This window comes from Gopherus flavomarginatus, chromosome 6 (genome assembly GCF_025201925.1).
Source record: "Gopherus flavomarginatus isolate rGopFla2 chromosome 6, rGopFla2.mat.asm, whole genome shotgun sequence".
Taxonomy (NCBI): domain Eukaryota; kingdom Metazoa; phylum Chordata; order Testudines; family Testudinidae; genus Gopherus; species Gopherus flavomarginatus.
This window is the reverse complement of record NC_066622.1, coordinates 75,317,569-75,340,772: the sequence shown is the minus strand read 5'-3', so window position 1 is coordinate 75,340,772 and position 23,204 is coordinate 75,317,569. Positions and strand designations below refer to the sequence as shown.

At 44.2% G+C, this 23,204-nt stretch overlaps 1 protein-coding gene across 1 annotated transcript in view; it reads left to right on the top strand.

The window, feature by feature from the left end:
* The first annotated feature begins 1,940 nt into the window (after positions 1-1,940).
* Positions 1,941-23,204, top strand: part of LOC127054263 (dual specificity phosphatase 29-like) — a 32,657-nt gene continuing 11,393 nt past the window's right edge. The window contains exons 1-2 of the mRNA XM_050960341.1: positions 1,941-2,036; positions 14,885-15,108. Of these exons, the coding sequence (XP_050816298.1) occupies positions 14,933-15,108 (176 nt within the window). The 5' untranslated portion in view covers positions 1,941-2,036; positions 14,885-14,932. The remainder of the gene's footprint in view (positions 2,037-14,884; positions 15,109-23,204) is intronic.

The following is a 23,204-nucleotide window of genomic DNA, read 5'->3' as shown; positions in this document are numbered from 1 at the left end:
ACGCCTCCGGCGTCGATAGGGGGCGTATGTCTCAGCTGAGGTCCGGGGAATTAGGCTGGTCCAGACTTGACCACCCTCTCTGCGGTGAGGGAGTCGAAGGAACCGCTGAGGGCCGTAGCCCAGCCTGTCCACTTACACCTGCAGAAGGCATCGGCCTCGGATCCTGGGGGGGTGACCAATCCCTCACCAGCTTCCTTCTCTTGGCGGGCACCGGCGAAGGTGAGCAGTGCTGCACTGAGGCCGACTTCCTATGACCCGACTCTGTCTGGTGCTAGGATTTTGATGACCTGGGCTGGGCCCTAAGTCCTGATGCCAGTGCCAGGGCGCTCTGCACCGAGGACGACGTTCTGGGCCCCGCCTCAGCCGGTTCTGGGTCCAAGGGTGGCCGCAAGGCCACCTCCATCAGGAGGACTCTAAGTCTTTGATCCCTGTCCTTGAGAGTTCGCGGGCGGAAGCCTCTACAGATAGAGCACCAGTCCTCTTGGTGGCTCTCTCCGAGGCACCTCAAACACGCAGAGTGCAGGTCACTCTTGGGCATGAATTTCCCGCAGTCCTTGCAGAGTTTGAACCCGGGGGACCCGGGCATGCCCCAGTGAGCGATGAAGACTCGGGGGGGACCCCCCCAACTACGAAAACTATATACAAAGATCTAACTAACTGTAATATAACTGAATACACGGACTAAACAGTAAGGATAGGACACTGCCAACTTGCTATGCAAGAGAAGTTCCAGCTAGCCATCATCGGCGGTAAGAAGGAACTGAGGGGGTGGAGGGTCGGTGGGCCCCTTTATAGGGCGCCCTGGTGGCGCCACTCCAGGGAGCACCCAGACCAACCCTACGGACGCTGCTAGGGGAAAATCTTCTGGCTGGCGTGCACGCAGTGCACGCACACCTACTTTGAACGGACATGAACAACCACTCAAAGAAGAACTCACGTGTCAGACCTCAAAAAACACAGACTTTTGTAAAACGTGTTTTTTGAACTCCGCCTGCCCACCCCCAGGATGTGTGCTTGAGAGGAGAATGGCACATGGAAAGGGTTTCAGAAGGAAGATACAGAATCTGGCTTTGGCTGTGTGACATGGAAGATGACTGTAAGAAGGAATTGTCAGATAGAAAGAAAAAGATAGGGGCTGAAGCATGAGATTGGGTGACAAGACAAGTTAAGTCCACAAGTCTCATCACTCCCTCTGAAATACTGACTTGTAACTATTCTGTACCTGGCTGATAAGAAGACACTGACGTATGGGCAGGCCCTGACTTGGTCTTGTGCTGAGTAACATCCAATGCCATCTCTAATGATAATTTCCTGCTTGTCTCATAGCCCCCGCAACACCCTTCTCCCTTTGCCCCTGCCCGTTCAGATTGTTTGGGAGACCTTCTGACTCCTGTCCACATGGACTGGGAAGGTAGCAAGTGGAATTGATGCTCATCTTTCCAAGCAGGGAATGGTCCTTAAGGAATTGGATAGCTGCTGTGGGTATCAGTGCTGGAGCGAGACAGAACAGCTGATGAGGAAAATTTGTTTAACAAGCCAGGAGCTCCTCACCACATGCACACACTTGAGAGCCTGAAGCCCTGTGTGGCTGCCTGGGTCTAAGGCCACCTCTGCTCCTGTGGTCCATTATCTTGACTGCATAAAGCCACCAGAGGCATTGTGTCTACAAACACCTGTTAACTGCTTCTAACAAAGCCATAAATAAACAGCATCAGGATCAAGAGGGGAATGGGAAGGTAAAAGAAGCCTTCTTGTTTATTATTACAGCCAACGTGCAGGATCACATAATCTTACTCATGCTGTGACTGATCACAGACTATGACTAAATGGCAGGTTTAAGGTTTCGGGTCACATCAGGGAATAGTTTTACAAGCAGATACAAAGATTCTCCCCTGGGACTGGGTAGCACACAAGGTCAGAGTCAGCAAATCCTATCCTAAAAATAGATTCTAGTTTCAAAGTTGGTAAGATTTTCTGTGTCGTCCTGCCACACTTCATAGAGCCAAGCTACCTACAGCGCCTGCCTAAACTTACAGGTAAGCCTAACCAATATCCACTTTGAATTATGTTTCCTATGCTACCACTCCTCCTTTTAAAACTAGCTCAGCAAGTCATGGCACAAACTGAGAGCTGGCAAATCTTCCAAGGTAACTGACGGATTCATAAAATTGTTACAAAGCAAAGGCATGAAGCAGTTTAGAATCAATTTTTGGAAGAATATAGGGCCAGTTTCTCTTATAAATCCCAGTATGAAGAGACTTATAAAAGGAAAATTAGCTAAAATAAATGTGTTTATGAAGCAAATCCCCTTTAAATATGGGTTGACATTAAATTCAAAAGATAGCAGAGAAAATCCAGCTTGAGTTTTACAGGTTTATTTTTTTGACACCTCCCCCTAAAATCAGAAATCCCCCCACTCGAAAATTTTGTTCATTCTCTGATGATCCCGGCTCCACCAGCTTAAATATGACTTTTCCAATTCAGTTACAGATTCTATAAAATGAGAATGTGGTTTTAAATTTCTTGGGCACTCTCAAGATATTCAATGGAGCCCCCAACTTAACCTGTTTTAAATTAACCAACAAAGAATGAGGACAAAATGAATTTTTTTAAAAGGCATCAGATGTTTAGAGATTCATTGAAATAGCTGGTTAGTTCGGAATGTACACAGCAGGAGGGCTTGGGAAATAATTACGCAGCGGCTACAACTCTGTCTGGCTTGAAATTGTTTAAAGACAACTGCATTAAATGAACTATTTTACAGCCTCCAAATCCTTTAAACATAAGGACATCTGGGTGATACAAAGAGGCTGAATGAAATGACCATTTCTGGTGAAGGTTGGAGGGGATAATAAATATGGATCATATTCTCAGGAGTTCTCTCATTTAATATAATGGGGGTATTTTAGGATTATTAGTTATGTATTTACAGCCCTTGTCTGCATTCTTTGTGGGCTCCCAGCTGAAGCAGAGGAAACCAGTTTTTATAGGGGATTCAGAGGGGTAAAAAAGTTAAGGTTTCCCCTCTCCCAGGATAGATTTTTAATAAATTCTAAATCTCAAATACATTTTAATCAGATGTTAAAAAAAAAAAAAAGAAGAATCCCAAACACATCTCTCAGTTCCTTGCCTAACTGCTATAGGGCTCGGTAAGTGCCAGACTCACACAGGATGGTATAAAGCTCTGAGGATGTTGCTCAAGCAAAGTGTCATGAGGATGATATAACCAGGAACAGCATTTTTCAGCCCCCAATACATTTAGGGAAGTAACCTAATCCAAATGTTTTTTTTTCTTGTAATTTATGTACTGTTAGCGCTTTTTGCCAAGTACAATCTTTGAACCTAGAAAGCGAAGTGCTGCTTACGTTCTCAGCCAAAAGTAGACAGTGAAGTTCACAGAGTCTGTATGCTGAATTCTGAAATGACAGCTCTCTGCCAGGTAACCGCCCTCTGATTAGCAAAATGAGATGTAGTGACATTGATCAAAGAGGGTAAGTGCTTGTCTGCCCGGATCAGAAGTATGGAGTGGTAACATCTCAACTACTAGTGCTGTAGAGAAAGGAAAGTACAGAACAATAGCCAGGAATTCAGGGAACATACTACACTACCATTCACTATTTCTACAGAAAGACACTTGGCTTATTTAGGACCATTATTTTGTTTCCCTTTAGCATTTAGAGAGTACTAGTATGTAGACAGTCATACTGCTAAATTAGATCCAGATCTGTTGCATACTCTTGAGTACACATGAGAACTTGTCATTCTGATCACTTGATCTCAGATATTTCTCTCTTTCTCCCCCTTTCTCTCACATGCAGTGTTTCAGCAATATTTTTTTCCCTTGGTATAGATCTTACGTTAAGTAGAGTTGAATAAGAAACCTCATGTTGCACATATATGGAGCTTGATAGGGCCAGGATTTCACTCAGTCAATGGCAAAACTTCAGTGGTTACAACTGTCTTTAGTGGGGCAGGATATGCAATTAATAGGAAAAAAAATCAGTATTCTAACCCTCTACAGCAGGAAGTACAGACATGAATGATTTATCATAATGTTCATTTCATGCATGGAAATGTTGCAACAAAACTCCTGGGTTTTCACTTTGTTTTCATCATTCAGCTTAAGTACAAACGGCAGTAAATAAATTCACATCCTGGAGTCTTGCAGTGAAATCTTGATTCCGTTGAAATCAATGGGAATTTTACCACTGATTTCAGTGGGGACAGTACATGGGCATTGTTCTGGCCATGAAGTCCATTAGGAACTTTGCTATTGATATTTGATATTACATGGAAGTCACCCAGACACTATGGTGATGGACAGCATATAAAATCTTAATGGACAGATGGTGCCGGTCTGCTCTCCTGAATTGTTTTGCTGTTTTCTTTCCTTCCTACAGTGCTCTGAAGATATTCTCACACACACACACACGCACACACACACGGCATTGACGGAGAAAAAACGGAGTAATACTGAGGCTGCAGAATCGTAAGAAGTCAAGCCAACACTTTCACACATGGGTGAAGTGAGTTAGGCCTCAGTATCCATATTTAAGCCCCCAGATAAAAGTGGCCTGGCTGTCAGAGATGCTGATCAATTAAACCGGCAAGTGCTTCTTAAAGCACAACTGCTTTTACTAGAAACAAAACAAGTCTTAACCTAAGCTAACACTGCAGTGAAGACAAGCCCTAAGTGTCATCACTCATACAAGTCAATGGGGCTATCTGTGTGAGGAAGGTGAATAGTCAAATATCTAATCACTTGCTTTCTACTTGGAGACTTTGTAAAATAACTGCCAGCATGCCAGGCCTGGTCTAAGAGAAGGACCAGCTGGAACTAGGCAGACACCATTACTGGCCTAATCCCCGTCATGTTTCTATAGCTTGACATTTAGTCACAGAGGGTGAAATTCACCTTATGCAGAGGGCTGGTACAATGGCTAGGTACCACTTAGCACCTCCCCAAGAGGGCTGAGTTTAGCCCATAGAGTATATTTGTGGGATAAGCCATTACACCTTGAAGAAGAGTAATCTTATCTCTGCACCACATTCCCTCATGAACCAATTCTTCATAAAAATGTGCCAGGCCCCTCCTCCTTCAGCCTGTAACACGGTGGAGGAAATAAAATAAAGCACTATTAGCATGTATTGTTTATATTACAGTAGCACCTAGCAGCCCTAGTCATGGACCTGTTCTACAAACACAGGACAAAAAGACAATCTTAATAATCAAAGTGCCTTACAAACAATCAAGTCTCCTAACACCCTTATGAAGTTGGCAAGACTTAATGGCATTTTACAGCCCTGAAAAGAGTCAGGCAGCACAGTTGCCAGTAGCAAAACCAGAATTAGAACTCAAGGGTGTCTCTTTCACAGTCCTGTGCTCTGACCAATAGACCAAGAAACATTCCTCTTTATAGGCCACAAGCATCATGTGGGAGGTTCTGCTGTCCACTACATCTATGACATTTGACTGAAAAAGTCACTCACCTTTACTGCTTTAAGCCAATGACTCTTCAGCCTTTAGAAAACTGTTGCTAATAGAGACTGGAGCTGTGTCTACACAACAAGGTTATGCCACAGCAGCTTAGCTATGCTGCTATAGTCACTGTAGCATAGACATGGCCTAATTGGGGACATTGGCAGGAATTCTTGCTGTTTAGCCACAGACTGGGAAGCTGAAATGGCTGCATGCCTGTGGATCCTTAAAGAGAACAAGGAACTAGTCAGAACAGAGGGCAGATGGGAAAGAAGAATTCCTTGCAGCCAGGGAGGCAGAGTGGGGTAATAGATAAAGCATTGGAATATGAGTCAGGAGACTATTTTTGCCTCTGCCACTGAACTGCTGTGTGATTATAAGTAACTCATTTCCCCTCTCCATGCCTCAGTTTCCCTCCAGCCTTTTGTCTTGTTAGATTTTAATTTCTTTGGGGCAGTGATCCTCTCTCACCTACCACAATGGGTCTGGTCTCAGCTGGGGCCTCTAGACTCTTTCACACAGATAACACAGGCAGTACTGGCAACAAGGGATATGTCAGACTTGGGTAGTCTTGAGAGGGCTCTGTAGCTATCTAAAGGCAAAAAAGAGCAATCAGCTGCACAGGGACAGGGTTGGTTGAGGTTCTTGCAGGGAGCAGAGAACACATTCACTTTTTTCCTTGCATCGGTCCTTTTCTCTCTACAGTAGACGTCTGGACATAAATCTCACTGAGCAAGTTGTCAAGTTGTCTGGTGGTTTGGCATGCAGCAGTAAGGTTTATACAGCATGTCAAGCCAAAATATTTAGAAACAATAATACTTTGGTTTTTACAGAATGTCTTGTATCCATGGACCTCACAGTGCTTTAGAAACATTCAGCAGGGTGGGGTATCTACACGTCATTACTGGAGATCACAAATCTACAGTTTTCGCATGCAGATCTGAGCTCCAGAGTTCTGGTATGTTTTGTTCCCCTTTATACATGGGACAACTGACATGCACATAGCTTAAGGGTATAATTTCCAATAAAGGCCCCTAATTTTGGTACTCCCATGACCTGATTTTCAGAGGTGCTGAGCACCCAGAACTCAGTGGGAGCTGCACCTGCTCAGCACCTCTGAAAATCAATCCACAGGTGTCTCATATTGGATGCCCAAAGTGAATACCCAGAGAGGACACTTATGGAAATTTTGGCCTTTGGGACAAGCCCAAGACACACAAGTGAGTCAGGTGCAGACATAAGACTATATTTTCTGACTCCCAGTGGACAACGCTCCTTCTCTGAAACAAACACCCGACAGCCCAACTATAACAATACTACAGACCAGTAGACTTCTCTTCAACAACAACAACAAAAGATAAACCACAAACAATTCCATTTGGAACTGTGGAGTGGATAGTCAGCATAAAGAAGAGATTCCTTTGCAGAGCCTAATGCATGCTGCTTATCCAAATTAGCTGCACAATTACTTCTATCAATGCAAAAATAGTTGAATGTTTTTTCTAGTGCACAGCACTTGAGAGAGACTTAAAATGCAGTGTAATTTGCCACAGTGTATGTCCTGAAGTGGTTTGCTAATGAAAAGAGGATTAAGTTTCCATTATTCTGAAATACCATTTTGTGAAATCACTAACAATATTTTCATTTATATACATATAACCCAGGGTGAGGGGAAATATTCCTTCCAACCAAATGCTTAACAAATAAAAGTCATTAGATAATGTGCACTTTGCTCTTATTTATGCAAAGTAAGATTAGAAATTCCAGCATCTGCAATTTTATATCCTATCAGCCTGTGTCTGACGATAAGTTTAAAGATCATCACAGTATCATTCAGAAGCAGCAGGCTTTGAACCTAATGGTTATGTCCTGGTTTGCAGAAGGGGTGAACCCTGCAAATGAGTCAGGGTGAATAGGAGAAATCGTGTCAGGCCTGATCTCATGCAAGGAGCTTCAGCTCCCACTGAGAGTTGGCACTGAGTAAAGACTAACTACTATTTAAGAAACTCAGGGCTTGGCCCTAAGGGAATAGACAGCACTCAGCATCTCAGGTCCTTCACATACAGCCATCTGAGTCTTGCATGGCAAGGGGACGGAGAGCAGCACAAGAAAGTTATAATCCTTGACTCTTCCATAGAACTTTTCCTCCATAGATTCCAAGGGAAGATAATACATATCAATCTCTCCACCCATTTTCTGATTGGGGAAATAGAGGCACAGGGAGATGACATGACTAGCCCAAAGTCATACAGTGAATCAGTGACAGAGCTGCGAACAGAACTCAAGTCTCCTGTCTCCCAGTCCAGTGCACTCTCCACCCAGTAAATAGCCACCGGGGCTCGAAGCACACTGCTCAGCGTGAAGGAAGGAACTGACTTGGTACAGTGGCATAGCAATTTCTTCTCTCTGGAGCATATCTTAGTTTCTCCTCCGTAAAGTGGGGATTCCTATTATTTAATATTTCTACTGAAGGGGCATCTCAACACTCCAGTCACGGATTAGGGTCCTATTGTGCTAGACACTGTACCCAAAAATGATGGCCCCACACCTCAAAGCCCCTACAATCTAATAAGAGCGCTTCCCAAAAAAAATCTATGGAAGAAAACAGACATAGAAGTGATAAGTATTGTTATTCATTGTCAACAGGAGAGAAAAACAAAGCTGAGACACACATTCCAAGTCTGTCCTATAAAATAGACCAAGCTCTCTAAAAAAAGTGACTTTCCCTGCCATAACTTCTGATTTGTCTTACACATTTTATCATCTTTATATTTGAGGCAGTATCCAGGGGCAAGAGAAAGAAAAGAAATCCAATCAGTTTTTAACCTCTAATCTAAATTCAGGGGGTTGATTTGGGGAGCAATCCTCCCTTAGCTCTGTCTGTCATGCACATAGAAGACAATGAAAAGGCGGATTAGAGTGACTTGGTTCTTTGACCGACACTAACCTTTCCTCCCAAATAAATGCTTGACAGTAATTAATTCCAGAGTTTATGCAGCCAGCCAGCTTTTTATAACTGAAACAACATTATTTCCTACTTACGTTTTGAATCAAATCTGAAATATATATTTTATTAAGGGAGTATCAACGAATGCTTCCTTGTATTGTAATTCAATGTAAATATCCCCACAGCAGATAGCATTGGCAGGGGATGAAAGTGCGTAGTTTGCTTGAGAGTTCAGGGGGGAATATGGCTTCCCAAGACAACCAACAGAACTGAGCGTGTCTCAGAAGAGGTTCCATTTTCAGAGTGCTAACAAAGCTTAAAACTGAAACAGTATGTTGCAGTACCACAGATGATCATTTGCAGATGTCACTATCCAGTTTTAAGGTCTGCACTTTAAGTGCAAGACTATCGATGTTACATATCCATGTTCTGTGGTCACCAGATATAATTACCAGGGACATCTTTCTCTCACACACAGACTCACTTAGGGAGCCAGGACTAGAACCTTCATCAATTCCTCAGCATCAAAATTACAGGCCTCTTCCACTTGAGCTAAGGAGAGCATTCTCCCAGCTAGCACCAGCAATAGGTCCTTTATCCTCAGAGTCTGCCACTAGCAAGGCACAACACTCCTCTCTCACTCACGCAGTTAGAACACATTATGTTGGTGTCTCTGTAAATAACGTTAGACAGCCAGCGTTAAACAGACTGCTGGCATGAGTGTGCTTTAGCCATTAGAAGAAAGAGTTCTCCTCATGAATTATTGCTGAAGGTGCAGAAATAGAACTCCATGCTATTAAGCTCTGCAAAACACAGTGCAAGGTGGAGATGCCACAACTGTGAGCACTCATTTCCTTGCGAAACTCGGAAGCCCATTTAGCCAAACAACCAGGGCCAGTCTAAGAGGAGGGTGGGCAATCAGGGCAGAAGGCCTGGGCACCAAATCGGCAGCAGGGGGTGGGGCACATTGCTCAGCCTTCCCCCTATCCCTTTCTTTCTCAGCTGGTTGCCCCTGGGTGTTGTAGGAAGGAGACAAAAATGTGCTCATCAGGGGGACAGGGAACTCCTAGGACCAGCCCTGCAAACAATAATATATTTTACGAAATTTGGCTGAAAGATGGTGTCACAGTTTCCAAGGTCTGTGAACCTCTGACCCCTTTGTGGCCTCCATGAAAGCACCCACTTAAGTCTCAGGCCTGTAGCCATCAGCTTTCTCAGGTCAGGATCCCATGATCCACTGCCTCCAGCTGGGAAAATTAATCTGCAGAGTCTTGCAGTTCACTGTGATCAACTCAGCTGTCTGACCGTAGCTTAGCACCCAGCGGTATTCTTCTCTGTTGGGCAGCAGCCACCTACCTGGTCTTGCGTCAGACTAGCTGCTGCCTCATTTTCCTGTCTGTCAGGCTGTATCTCCCCACCTTCCCAGGAAGGGCTCACTGTCATGTCCAAGCCTCTTTCCAGACAGCATTTTATTCTTCAAACATAGAACTCAGGCAAAAATATCAAACACAAAAAACAATACCTCTGCCCACCTCTCCTGCTACTGCTCCCAGAGACTTCTCCCATGGCGACTCTCACACATGAAAGGAGGACACACCATTCCCTTCAGGGCCTACCACAGGAGCCAGTCTCTCTCCTCTCAGCTGAGCTCTCTCAGCCCTTTATAGGGATCACCTAACACCTTCTCAGGGCTGGCTGGCCCCAGGTCTTTAGGGCGTGACCAGCCAGCTTCCATAAAGCAAAGTACTATTTAATCAAACAAAAGCATTACAAAAAAAAACTTTAAAACACAACAAACAGTTTATATACATGTCTAACTTACCAGATGTCCCCCATCTTCCATATGGAGAGCCTCTCACAGGGCCTCTCCTTCTTGGTCAGTTTCATGCCAGTGCTTGGATTGGGTGAGAGTAACCTTTTCCCCTACATCAGAGTGGGCACTTTATATGGTTTCCTGTTCTCTGGAACCAGGTCAGACCAAGCTATTGCATTTTCCCCAATGAGATGGGTCTTGTTACCTGCCTAGGGATGTAAGGATTTGCATTCATTATTTCCCCTCTCTCCCCACAGTTATTTTAATTCCTGCAGGAAACTCTTTAGCTCTCCAAGAACCCAGAACACAATCCTGAGCCCATAAAGATACATATCACTTTTATAAAGCTCATGCAATAGTCTTTGGATAATCCATGTGTCCATAGTCTCTGTCACAGCTGGATCCCAGTGCCAGTGAAAATGAGCCCGGTTTCTGAACAAAGGTGCACACATCCCAAGCAAAAAGGAGCTTCACAATCCTGCACATGGTTCAATAGAAAACAGCTATTTTTGTTGAATTTTGTGGAAAAGCACATTGAATGGGCACCATTTCCGTGCCCCTCCCTACCCCACAAATATCAGTGAACAAATCCAGTAGCTAATTTAGACAAGTTTGGGGGAGCCAGTCCGGGGTACTTTGCCTGCAAGGAGTGTGGGTTTCTAGCCACTGGGAGGCAGGCTGACATTTTTGTGAGGCTGGAGTCCTATTCCACCACCTCCCTCTGCTATGAACCTCTTTTTTCAACTCAACTGCCCATCACTGCTGCCTGTTGCTTAGACTCATGACCAGCAGTGGGGACTGCTGGTTGTCTGAGGAAAGCAGGCAGGTTTTATGATCACAGCACACACACAGAGAAGTTAGAGAAAAACAAATACTTTTGCTGGAAGGTTGCAATGTAACACTACTACAATTCTCAGAATTTAGAACAAGAAAACCAAAAACACAGAGACGCTAAGCAGGCTGCTCCCAAATTCAGAAGCACAACTCACCCCACTGTACGCTAGATTGGCTCAGGTTGCACTTGGTCTACAAGCAAGACCAGGAAACTCCAGAGCCTTTAAAGTGAAAGCTCTACACAGTTTGAGTACAGGTTTCTGCAGGGAGATGGAAAAAACAACAGAGACAATGGCGGAAAGCGAGCGGGCAAGACTAGCAGCTGTGCAAGGCATGCGGGCAACATGGAGGAAGGAAAGTTGGTCTCCAGTTGATGTTTGGGAAGGAAGGGAAAAAAAGAAGGAAACATTGAAGACAAAAACCAAACAACTCCCCCCCCCACCCATTTTTGTTTAGCGCTCCAAGGTGAGACTGAGAGAACCAACACATACAGGGCAACAGAATTAAACTGTTTTCAGAAGACTTTGGATAGAATCAGTGCAGACCCATTGCCTTTTGCCCGCTCCTGTATTCTAAGGATTTTGGCTCCATAGAGAGGAACCCTGACTTCAAGTGCAAAGAACAGATCAAATTTCGAGATGAACCCAGAATTCTAGCTTTTAAAGACAGGGTTGGATGTGGAGATCAGCTGCACAAAGTGACATTCCTCAGACAACTCACAGAACAAAGGCTCTCTTTGCCTTTGGTAACCTTACTGTCCATGAAAGACGAACAAGAAAGGCATTACAATCTCTGTGTGCTTTGCAAGAACCCTCCTAAGATATGTTGCCTGGATCTATGGCATGAGCATCCTTTTTGTAGTATGCAATGTCTCAGAGGCAGCATGGGTATGAAGCTAAAGTTGTGTTGATTTGGACTGAACGTGACTCAAATATACATTTACCACTTGCCATTTGCTTCCCTGCCGTCTCTGATCCTCTAATGGGGATGTACCAGGTTAATAAAGAGGTTGCTCTTTAAAACATGTTCTAACTACATTAATAGCTCCAACTCACTATAATCCAGATTGAAATTACTGTGCCATGGAATTTCCCCTGAAATGTTTTTTTTCTCAATGTGACTAGACTAGACTGAAAGTAATGGGAATCAGAGCCAGATTCTCAGCTGCTGTAAACCAGCACTGTGGTATTGGAAGGCTGGCTCAAGGTAATTTTCCAACAGACAGAAAGGTTTCTGTTTGGCTTTGGCTAGGTTAGGATTGGAAGTGTTTAGTTAGATCACATTAGCTAACATATGCAATGGGTGTGTCTTCACCAGGAAAAAGGTGTGTTCTTCCCAGAAGGTAAAATCTTAATGACAAAGCAGTTTGTAGTTTTCACATGTGTCAGCAGGTCAAGTTAAAGGCTAGGCTCATAGGCTACACCTACACGCCAATTAAAAAAAAAACAACTGTGGCACAGCACAGCTGGCCAGAGTCAGCTGTTTCAGGTTTGTTGGGCTCAGGCTGCAGGGACTATAAAATTGCCGTGTGGACATTCAGGTTTGGGCTGAAGCTCAGGCTGTGAGATCGAGACTCTCATACCCTGGGCTTCAGCATGAGCCCAATGTCTACAATGCAATTTTATAGCCCTCCGAGGCCAAGTGCTCTGGGCTCTGAGACTCACTGCCATTGGTTTTCTATCTCAGCACAGACCTTAGTCCTTAACATGTGTGAAACCTACACATTGCCTTGACCTCATTAGGATTTCACCTTGAGTTAACTAACAAATGTTTCCAGTACACACCTTTTCTCCTAGTGAAGACACCGATCTAGTGAAAAGTAGGGGAGGAGGGGGAGATTGGGATGATAAGGAAAGAGAAGCAGCCATCTTGGTATCCATCACTGGACAGACACAAGGAGCCAGATCTCTTGCAAGGTGAGAAGGATGGATCCTTCAACAAAAGGGGTTGGAGACTCTGGAACCAGGGCCGGCGCAATCCATTAGGTGACCTAGGCGGTCATCTAGGGCGCTAACATTTGGGGGGCGGCAACCGCGGTGGCCGGATATTGGGCCGCCCCAGTCGTTGGCAGTATTTCGGGGGAGGGACCTTCCGCCACTTCTGTCGGGGGCTGTATTTTGGGGGTGGGACCTTCTGCCGCCTCGGGTGCCAAAAAAACTGGTGGCACTCCTGTCTGGGACAAAAGATTGGTGAGAAATCTATCTTGAACCAAAGCTGTAGCTCATTAAGTATTAGCCATTAGAAACCATCTTTTTACTTTTATTTGTAACTAATTTTATTTCATCCCTTAACCTACGCTCTTTTGTTAATAAACCTGCTTTACCTTTAATCTAAACCAACCCAGTGCTGAATAGAAGTAATTGTTAACTCCAGTTAAATGTGGAAAGTGACTGGGCATTGCCTGTTCAAAGGAGCAAACCAACCTGATTATCCCTCTGAATGGTCCAGAAAGGGGCTGGACTTTGCAGAGCACATGGTTTGGGGAAAATGTGGGACTTGGGGGAATTGGGGTTATCTTGCTAGGTATAATCAAACCCAGTGGAAACTGGAGCGGGGCTACTGTGTTGTAGGCAGGCTGCTGGGATTGGAGCACTGAATCGGGATTGCACAGCCCACAGACACTCAGCCCACACGTTCGTCTGCTGGCTGTTGGTGTCCAGGCTGTTAGCCACAGCAGCAGAGCAGTTAGGGCACCCAGGGTTACAGGGCAGGCAATGACACAACCCCTCACTGGTCTGGTCACACCCCACAACATGGCAGTCTATGAGCACAGATGAGAATTAACACTCCTCTTTACCTGAAGATTGCTCCCTTTGTTTAGCACGCAGCCTTTCCGAGCGTGCAGGTGGCAGTCATGCTTGCACTCCTGGCTAAAGAGCAGGTTCAGTTGGTCACACCAGCTATTAGGGCCCTGCAGCAACAGGGCAAACCAGCAAGCCTCGAAACAGTCACTTAACTGTTCAGTGTGCAGAGCTGTGTGAAAAGTCTGAAAAAGCAGAACTAGGGCACGCCAGGGCCAGCCTTAGGGACAAACTCGGCCACTCTCTGATTTGCCGTATGTTAGATTAAGGTGCAGCCTGTGGAGACTTAATGACTAACAACCTGGAGTCCAAGTCTTACCAGAAGGGACCATTGCGATCGTTTAGTCTGACATCCAGAGAGGCCATAGAACTTCCCTGAATGGATTCCTGTGTGAACTAGGGCAAATCGTTTAGAAAAACGTCCCATCTTGATTTTAAAATTTCCACTGATAATGAAAATTCCCTTCACTGACTCTTTGGAGGCCTGCGGGTGGTGGTTTCAGAAGCACTTGATGTAGGGTGACCAGACAGCAAATGTGAAAAATCAGGACAGGGGGTGGAGGGTAATAGGAGCCTATGTAAAAAAAAGAACCAAAATCGGGACTGTCCCTATAAAATTGGGACATCTGGTCACCCTAACTGGAGGTCAGCTGAACTGTAACCCTTGACTTTCCTGGGAGCAAACTACCTCTGGGAGCAGAGTTTGGCCAATGCTGAGTGCTTTGGAAAGTCCCACTCTTTATTTGTCTTCACTGTGAGCAAGTTTATCCAATGAGCTACTTCTAATTCCTCTCTCAAGGGAGCCAGCAGTACAAACAAATTCCGATTGTGGGGGCTGCATCTGCCAGAGAGTGTCTACCCATTTATACACAGCTCCAAATTCAGGAACATTGGTTGTGTTGTTCTCAGTGTCACAAACAGGGGTGGGGCGGGGGGAGCTTTACCAGAGTGGACCCAGCTGGCTTTGACACTTCTCCTAGCTTTCTGTTCTTTTTATGGTTGCATTTTAGTTAGTCACGTTCCAAGTATACGACACCATATTATCCCCTGGGGACAAGATGTCTTCAGCAGATTTGAACATCATGAAGAAAAGTGCCTATGCAGCAGTGAAAGTGGACCCCGATGGAGACTACTATACCCCTGGCACATTTGAACTGGAGCGGCTCTTCTGGAAAGGCAGCCCAAAGTATACTCACGTTAATGAAGTCTGGCCTAATCTCTACATAGGAGATGAGTAAGTGATAAACGCAACCCACCAATGGAGCCACAGGGGTTCCTATCCCACACTCTGTTAGCCAGCACATAAGCCATTGCTGGCAGCCCAAACCAGTGCTCAGTATAGGAATAAGGCAGCCTGAGCCCTTTTCAGGATAGACAAAAGCAAAGATTTCCCCTTCTAGTTTTCAAGCACTACAGCCCAAAGTAAAGGTTTTCATAGCCATGTAGGCATCTCTCCTTACCAAGGATTACAGTAATGGTGCAGTAGTGACACAAGGACAGGCTACAGCATTTGTGGGTAGTCATGTACTATTTTTAGATGGTTAATTTCAAGGAGTAATTTGTCATTATTACCAAGTAACAGTCCCCCTGTCATGTTGAGTGAAGGGCACAGGCTGAGTGCACAGAACCGTGGGTGGGAGTGGCTTTAACCTGAAATGGAATTGTTGGAAGTGATTGAAGAGTCTTCCCAAAAGCTGGAAACATTTCAGTGTTGGTAAATCAGAGCCTGGCTGTGGGTAGGGGAGTGTGTCAAGGAGGAAGAGGGGGACTCTTGTGCATTAAAACTGTCCAGGCATTAAACAAATTTGTCCTTATTCATAGGGCTAGGCTACTTTGAACTCGTTCTCGGCTGCAGGGTGCATCTCACTGCTCTTAGCAAATGAGCGTGAAAGCACAGGATTAATCTGGAAATGGATATAATATTCTGCTATATAGAACTGGCTCCATACGCAGACAATCAAACCTGTCAGCAGAGCAGGAGAACTTTTCTTAACCCTTAGGCAATATTGGTCTAATTCCCATTTTCCCTCTACTCCCTTCCCTAATGGGATATTTATTTTACATCATTACTAAAAGGCACAAGCTGCAGCCCCACCAACTCCAACTATTCATAATATTTTTAAAAGGTCCAAAAATTCATCTTCTGCCAGATTATAAAAGTGGAAAGATAAACAGCTTTTTAAAGTTATTTGAGTCCCAATATTGTTGACCAATTAATTCTGTGGCACCAGAAGCAATAGAAAGACCCACCTGAGAGATCTGGGCTATAAGCATCTAGAGCTAACACAGAAGAAAAATCTTTTTTCTCCAAGTGTGGCGATAGTCCGGCCAACAAGCTCAGGGATGGGGAGTGATTATTTGTTTCATGCTCGATCTTTTTTAATCCAAGATTCAGCAAAAGCAGAATGGGCTTTGTTAAATTCACCTGACACTTTCTTTCCCCTTCCTTGTTTAAAATTTTTGGAATTATTTTTAACGTAATAGGTGGAAGTATTCTTCACATATCTTTGTGATGAGTCTTCAACCCTGCCCCTTTGAACTGGTGCAGAGAGGCCCAAGTGGCCAATCAGAACAAGGCTTTGAACATTCAAGGTCCCTAGACACAGGCCACCATCTACCAATGGTTATTTTTCCAACTACAATTGTTTCTGTAACTTTACCTTGTTACACCTCGAATTTGAACATCTAGAAGATAAATGCTAAGAAAAAAGCACTTGTCCTCTAGACCAATTAATCAGGAAAACAGAAGCCCCACTACCTTACATGAGACTATTCAGAGATACATTGTTCACTTAGCTGGGGTTGGCTGTTGAGAGAGTATCTTTTGGGGGGCTGAGCACACTAACACCTAAGAAAATGGGGCAAGCTTTTAAGAATAGGTGGGAAAGGGTCACATGATGGTAGCACTGCAGGTAAAAGCCATTGGGTCAGAAGACCTTGCTAGCCCATCCCTGAAGCATGGGCTTCACACTGAGACATTTTCCCCACCCTATTAGAGGCAGGGAAAAAAAGCCATATGAGAAGGAGAGATGATTGAAGATCAAGGGGGAGAGGAAAGAAATAAAGGAGGAATGGAAACAGATGAGGCCCAGCTTAACTAGGCTGATGTCCCACAAAAAAATTCATTCTTTAGCTAGGGCTCCAGTTCACATAGGTCCAGCCTCCAGTCCTCAAGGATTTGGGACATGAACTGATCACCAGGCAGGACTCCGGCCCCATTACTCAGATAAGGTGGCAGTTATGAATTTAATTCTAAGCAGATGAAATCCAGGATAATGGGGCCATAATAATCCACGTATACACAACTCCACATGCTGGCACATTGGCAGTGCTGCTCTCAGCATCAGAAGTGTCTTTATTAGAGTGGAACTGGTTTGCTTTGACACTTCACCCAGCTTTACGTTCCCTTTTAGTTATTTTTATGTTCTAAGCCAGGGGCGGCCAACCTGGGACTCCAGAGCCACATGCAGCTCTTCAGAAGTTAATATGCGGCTCCTTGTTTAGGCAGCGGCTCTGGGGCTGGAGCTACAGGCGTCAACTTTCCAGTTTGTCGGGGGGTGCTCACTGCTCAACCCTTGCTCTGCCACGGCCCTGCCCCCACTCCACCCCTTCCCTATAGCCTGCCATGCCCTCATTCTTCCCTGTTCCCCCCCACCAAGCCTCCTGCATGCCACAAAACATCTGATCAATGGGGCTGCCGGTGGGTGGGGGAGCTGATTGGGGGATGCTGACGTATTACTGTGGTCTTTGGCAATTTACATTGACAAATTCTGACTCCTTCTCAGGCTCAGGTTGGCCACCCCTGTCCTAAGCACTGAACACAAGATAAGCCCTTTGGGACAAGATGACCTTATTTGTGACCAACAGCTTCCGCCCTCAACTCATCAGTGAGTCTCTTTTTAGGGCCTGGTTGAAGAACTGGTCACCAAATAGCTACTATGGAAAAGGCAACAGATGTCAGGTTCATTTCAGATCCTTATCAACCAGGCTAAATTAAGGGCTGCCCTTAGAAGAATTTAGTGGCATGCTCATTACAAATCAAGTGTACACACACATACAGCGTTTATCTTCAGAGCCTCCACATCTGGGCCTCATTCCTGCCTTCTGCATTTATGAGGTTAACAGCGACTGCTGATGGAAATGCCAATTAATTATCCTGACTACATAAGCACAGCATTATTCTAATGCAACACAGGCTATCATGGAACCCTATCAGGCCACTCATTCCTTTTGTTACAGGCCTCCGCTGCAGCTGTTCCCCAGAGGCAATGAAATCCCCATGAGGCCTGTCAGGCCCAGAATAATCAAAGCCTCAAGTTTAACATCCTGTGTTCAGCTCCAATTGAAGTTTTCCTCTGGCAAGTTCTAAAGACTTTTAAGACCAGACCTTGGAGACAATAGGAGCCTCCCAGTGACAGGAATAGAAACAGGCTTTTGGTTCATCCATGACCAGGATTAGCAACATGTAGCTCATCTTCAGTAGGATAGGGAGCTGCTTTGTTTTGTTTCCTTCTTCTAACAGCACTGTTTGATATTTTCTTCAGGTTGCCTGGTTGGCTGATCCCCAGCCACAGGGTACAACCAAAGCACAAACAAAACTGGTGCTCTGAGGGAAACCAGCTCCTAGTGCAGAGCCAGAAAGTAGAGATGGTAGCTGCCAAATTACCCATCACTATGGCTGTGATTCTGCATTAGATCCAAAACTAAAAAAGGCCCATTTTCTGGTTCCCGAGTATCTTTCACAATAGATTTCAGCTAAAGATCATGGTGGTCTCCCAAGATCTTGGCCTCATCTGACCTCATCCCTAGCTCTGATTAGGTCTCAAGGTCTGAACCCTAGCCAGAACCTAATCTATATCTGAACACTGTCTCATTGGCCTCTCTCTACCAAAAAGAAAAACTAATCAAGAGACCCCTCCTTACATAATACATTTTAAGACTAACTTCCAGCTGCAAAGCAGAGCCAAACTTCCATAGGTTTGGTGAAAGAGAGCCTTCTCTATAGTTCAGCTGATAGAGCTGACAACCATGCTTGCTACTAGGGGTGTGGTCTGAGAACTGACTCAGGCAATTAAGTTTGCAGGTAGTGCACACAGAGAGATCATCTAGAAGATAGGGGACTATGCTAATTAAGCACACACTGAGTGTTTAGCCACCCACTGATTGACTCCCTCCCCTTCCTGAAGGATTTTGTCTGGTAAAGTAATGTGGCTACGTATCAAGAGAATTGCCATTTGGATTAGTTCAGAGGAAATCAGGTGGGAATTGGCTCAGTGCAATGCACAGGTACTTCACACTGTTTAGAACACATGAACTCTTAGGACATCCACTGGTATTAATCACATAAAAATAGAAACATTCCAGGTCATATTGATAGTGACCCAGGAGGTAGAAATACGTACACAGAATGGAGAGGGAGTGGGATCATTTTATTCTTAAAAGAAAGACACACGTTGGAAGGTTTCATTGTAATATTAGCATAGCCACTTGCCAGTCTTAGTGGAGGCTTTATGAGCTGGAACTCAAATATATAACTCTAAACAAAAAAATCTCTCAAGGACAAAAAGAGATGATAAGGACTTCAGCTTTAAATACCAAGAAACAAGCAGCACTGGCAGTTTACCCTGTCAGTCCTCCTCACAAATCATTTTGGTCTGCAGCTGATTTGCAACAGTTGAAGCAATAAGGAAGAGTGTCAAAGTCTGAAAGAAATTGTCTAAGTCAAAAATGTTTCAAAACTCTTATGCTTTTGATGTGGGGAAGGATAAGAGGAGTTTCCTTGCCTATCACAGCATCTACAAAACCTCATTCAGTGGATTTGCTTTGGGCACTGGATTGCCCAGTGAACCCTGGCTTTCCCCGCTCAGCGACTGATGAGTTCCTCTGGTTGTGAAGAACTTGCTAGCTAGTTTGCACAGGGAATAAAATTGCTCCAATTCATGCATCTGTGAAGACAAGGCAATGCCTTGTGGGGGACAAATGCTACATTATCTCTACTTAATCTTCAGCCAGCAGCGCTACTCTAGATAGAGAAGAAGTTGCGGAAACTTTAGGCCCAGTATTAGAGGAGATTGTCAACACCTGCCTTAGTAATGGCAGGTTGCAGACCACTCTTAAGGAAACAGAGGTACTGTCTACATTCAGGAATTCCTCATTTGACACTGAACATCTGGCAAATGAGTGCCCTGCCCCTAGTCTTCCCTTGGTGGTTAAAAATACTTCAAAATTTATGAAGAGACAATTCCTTCCACAGTATCTCATTGCCTCAGATTTTCTTAACCCTTGTCAATCTGAGTATTAACTTGAGTATGATACAAACTAAGAAAGCAGCTGTTTGTGTTGCTCAATGATCTCCCTCAAGTGCTGGATAAAAGTTGAGTGTCCATAATGCTATTAGATACACCAGCCACCTAGTCAGATAGCACTGACTATGAAATGCTGTTGACTTACCTGGGTGCTATAGGAGGAGTAGACAGTGTCGCTCTGTGCATTTCTTGTTGAGTGATCTCAGAGGGTCGACTCTGCTTCCTGCAGGGCACTCAGAGGTTTTCAAAGGGCTCCATCTTGTCCCTCCCCATTTAACATGTGTGTGAGGCCATTGGGAGAGTGAATGGAGAATCATGGGCGGTGGGGTTTTCAGTATGTGGATGACACCCGGCTTGTGTTTCTGTCTCTTCTGACCAGATGGCATGGTTGAGCATCTTCCCCAGTGTCTGGTTGAGACTAAAGCATGAATGAAGGCTGGGTTATTGGTGCTCATGAGGGAGGTGCCAATGAGAGCACTGGCGGGTTGGGGTAAACAATAGAAAGGAAAGGGCAGTATTATTTTATTTTGCAATAAGGGTTAGCTAACTGTTGCTGGGATTAAATAGAATTGTAGCAGTACTTGTCTTTTTGCTATGAACTTTAATTTTAAATAAAGATCACAGGCTTGGATGGGCACCATCTTTTTGTCCTTGTATACATCTTAAAGAAATAAGTACTATTCTTCAAATAAATGGCTGCTACTGAATTATATTTTTGATTGGGCCATTTTCCCCCAACTCAGTACTAGGCAACATATTCTGAGGTGAGCATATAATCTAAAGTAAAAAGGGATTTCGTCTTCTATTTCCCCCATATGAGGGTCATTCCCATCTCAAGCACCCCCTTTGTCACAGAACATTACAAACACATTGATGAGTCCATCTGCCTCATGTTCCAATATAGGGGCCCTGATTTTGTAATGAGCTGAGTCCCTGCTTAAAGGTTTTGCTGCATAAGTATGGATTTGAGCACATGCTTGACTTTGAGCATACACTTAGGTGCTTTGCTAAATTAAGGCCACTGTACCCAGTTTATCTCTTATTAAAAGGCCTGCTGGGTGTTTACTCAGGGACCCAAACTTTCCTCAATGCCTCCCTTCCTAGGCTGAGATATACTGTCATTTTCCTAATTATCTTCCAATACAGTACTTCACCTTCCCTGCTCTGAAGTGCATTCAAGGCAGACATTGAAGATCATAATGGCTTGTGCCATGTAAAAAGAAATCAAGTGCTAACACACAGATGGCCCAGAAGAGTAAAATGAAAGCAATTGGAGGATGTCAAATGCTGATAGTTTCACCTATGCTGGGCATTTAGAGAGAACTTTTCCTGGCATTGTGGCTTTATGTTCAATTATTACCAAAGAAATAGAAATATCTATCACATTTATAAGGCAATAGCATCACATAGGGAGGGAGTAAGACAGAAAACTCTTAGCTGGACTGTTAAACTCAGGTGAAGAGCTAATTGCAAGAGGGAGAACTTGTGTGTCATGTGCCAGCTCAAAACAAATGAAGGATTGAATTATAAACCCTTGAACAAGGTTTATAATTCACACTAACAGCCTTTGGGTGGCCCTAGCTCACTAGCTGCCTTACCCAATTGGTTGTTGGTAGGTATTCATGTTTTACATACTCTTTCCTTTCATCTAAAATGCTATTACTACAGTAGTGGTGTAAGAAGATGGAACAAAAGGAAACACACACACACACACACCCCTTGTGATACACCCAAGAGTTCTGATGATGTTAACACACAAAGGAGCTAAACTATGAACTGAGATTTTCACAAGTGACTCGTGATTGTTGGTGCTTCTACAGGTACATCTACACCAAAGTTTTAGGTTGTGCTGTAAATCAGCCCAACTGCTTACCAGTTATCTTGAGTTAATTGAGATGCTTGTAAATTCTAGCGTGGGCACTGCGCAAAGCTGTTCCTGGTCATGGTTGTGTGAGCTACGACTGGGAACAATATTTGCATTCAGAAGTGTGCATGAGCTTCTGCCTCAGAATTTACAATCATGTTAGTTATCTCAATATCATTGACAATCAAGTCACTTCAGCTAAAGCAAGACCAAAACCTATCACTACTATTTATTATTTGTGGAACCTAGGAGCCCCAGTTACAGACCAGGACTCCATTGTACAGGTGCTGTATAAACAGAAAAAAGACGGTTTCTGCCCCAAACAACTTAGAAACTAAGTATAAGAAAAAAGAGATCACAGATGGAGACAGACAGATGGGGGCATGCAAGGAAACAATGAGACATTATTGGTCAGTATGATCGGCAGTGGTCTCACCTTACCAGCAGCCTACCTGTTGTAAAGGTTTTTTTTGTAGGTATCATGGAAAAGGAAAGTTTGAAGGATTTTGAAGGATAGGCCCATTTTTCGATATTCAACTGGAAGCACCTTAAAAGGGCCTAGGGTTGCCAATTTTGGTTGGACACATTTGTGGAGGTTTCATCACATGACAATCTTTGATCTTTAATTCCTGGAAACTCCAGGGCAATCCTGGAGGATTGGCAACCTTAAAAGAGCCCAATTGTCAAAGTGCTAATCTGCAGCACGTTCTGAAAATTCTTTACAATATCTCAAGTTGGGCACTCAAAATCACTAGTCATTTTTGAAAATCTTGGACCTAATCCTTTGTTACTATGAATGGCAAAACTTCAGTTTAAGCCAATAGAAGCAGGTTATAAATACAGAACCTCCTGCTAGCGGAGGGAAGAGGTCCTGTTAAGGACCTAACACAGCTTAGTTGCTGGAAAGGGAAATCACACCATTTAAGCTTGCTGGAGCTCTCTAAAGAGGAAAGCAAAACAGCGTACAAGGTGGAAGCAGTGGCTGTGGAGTGATTTAACCATTTATATTTTTCACAAAGATAGTGTGCTTAGTGTTGTACAGAACAAAGGCACAAAGTCCTGGCCCTGTAGAATATGCAACATACTAGAAATCGTAGGAAAAGTTCCTGGTATAAGCCTTCTACAGAAATTACAACCAACCCTTTCAGACGGAGGCAGCCA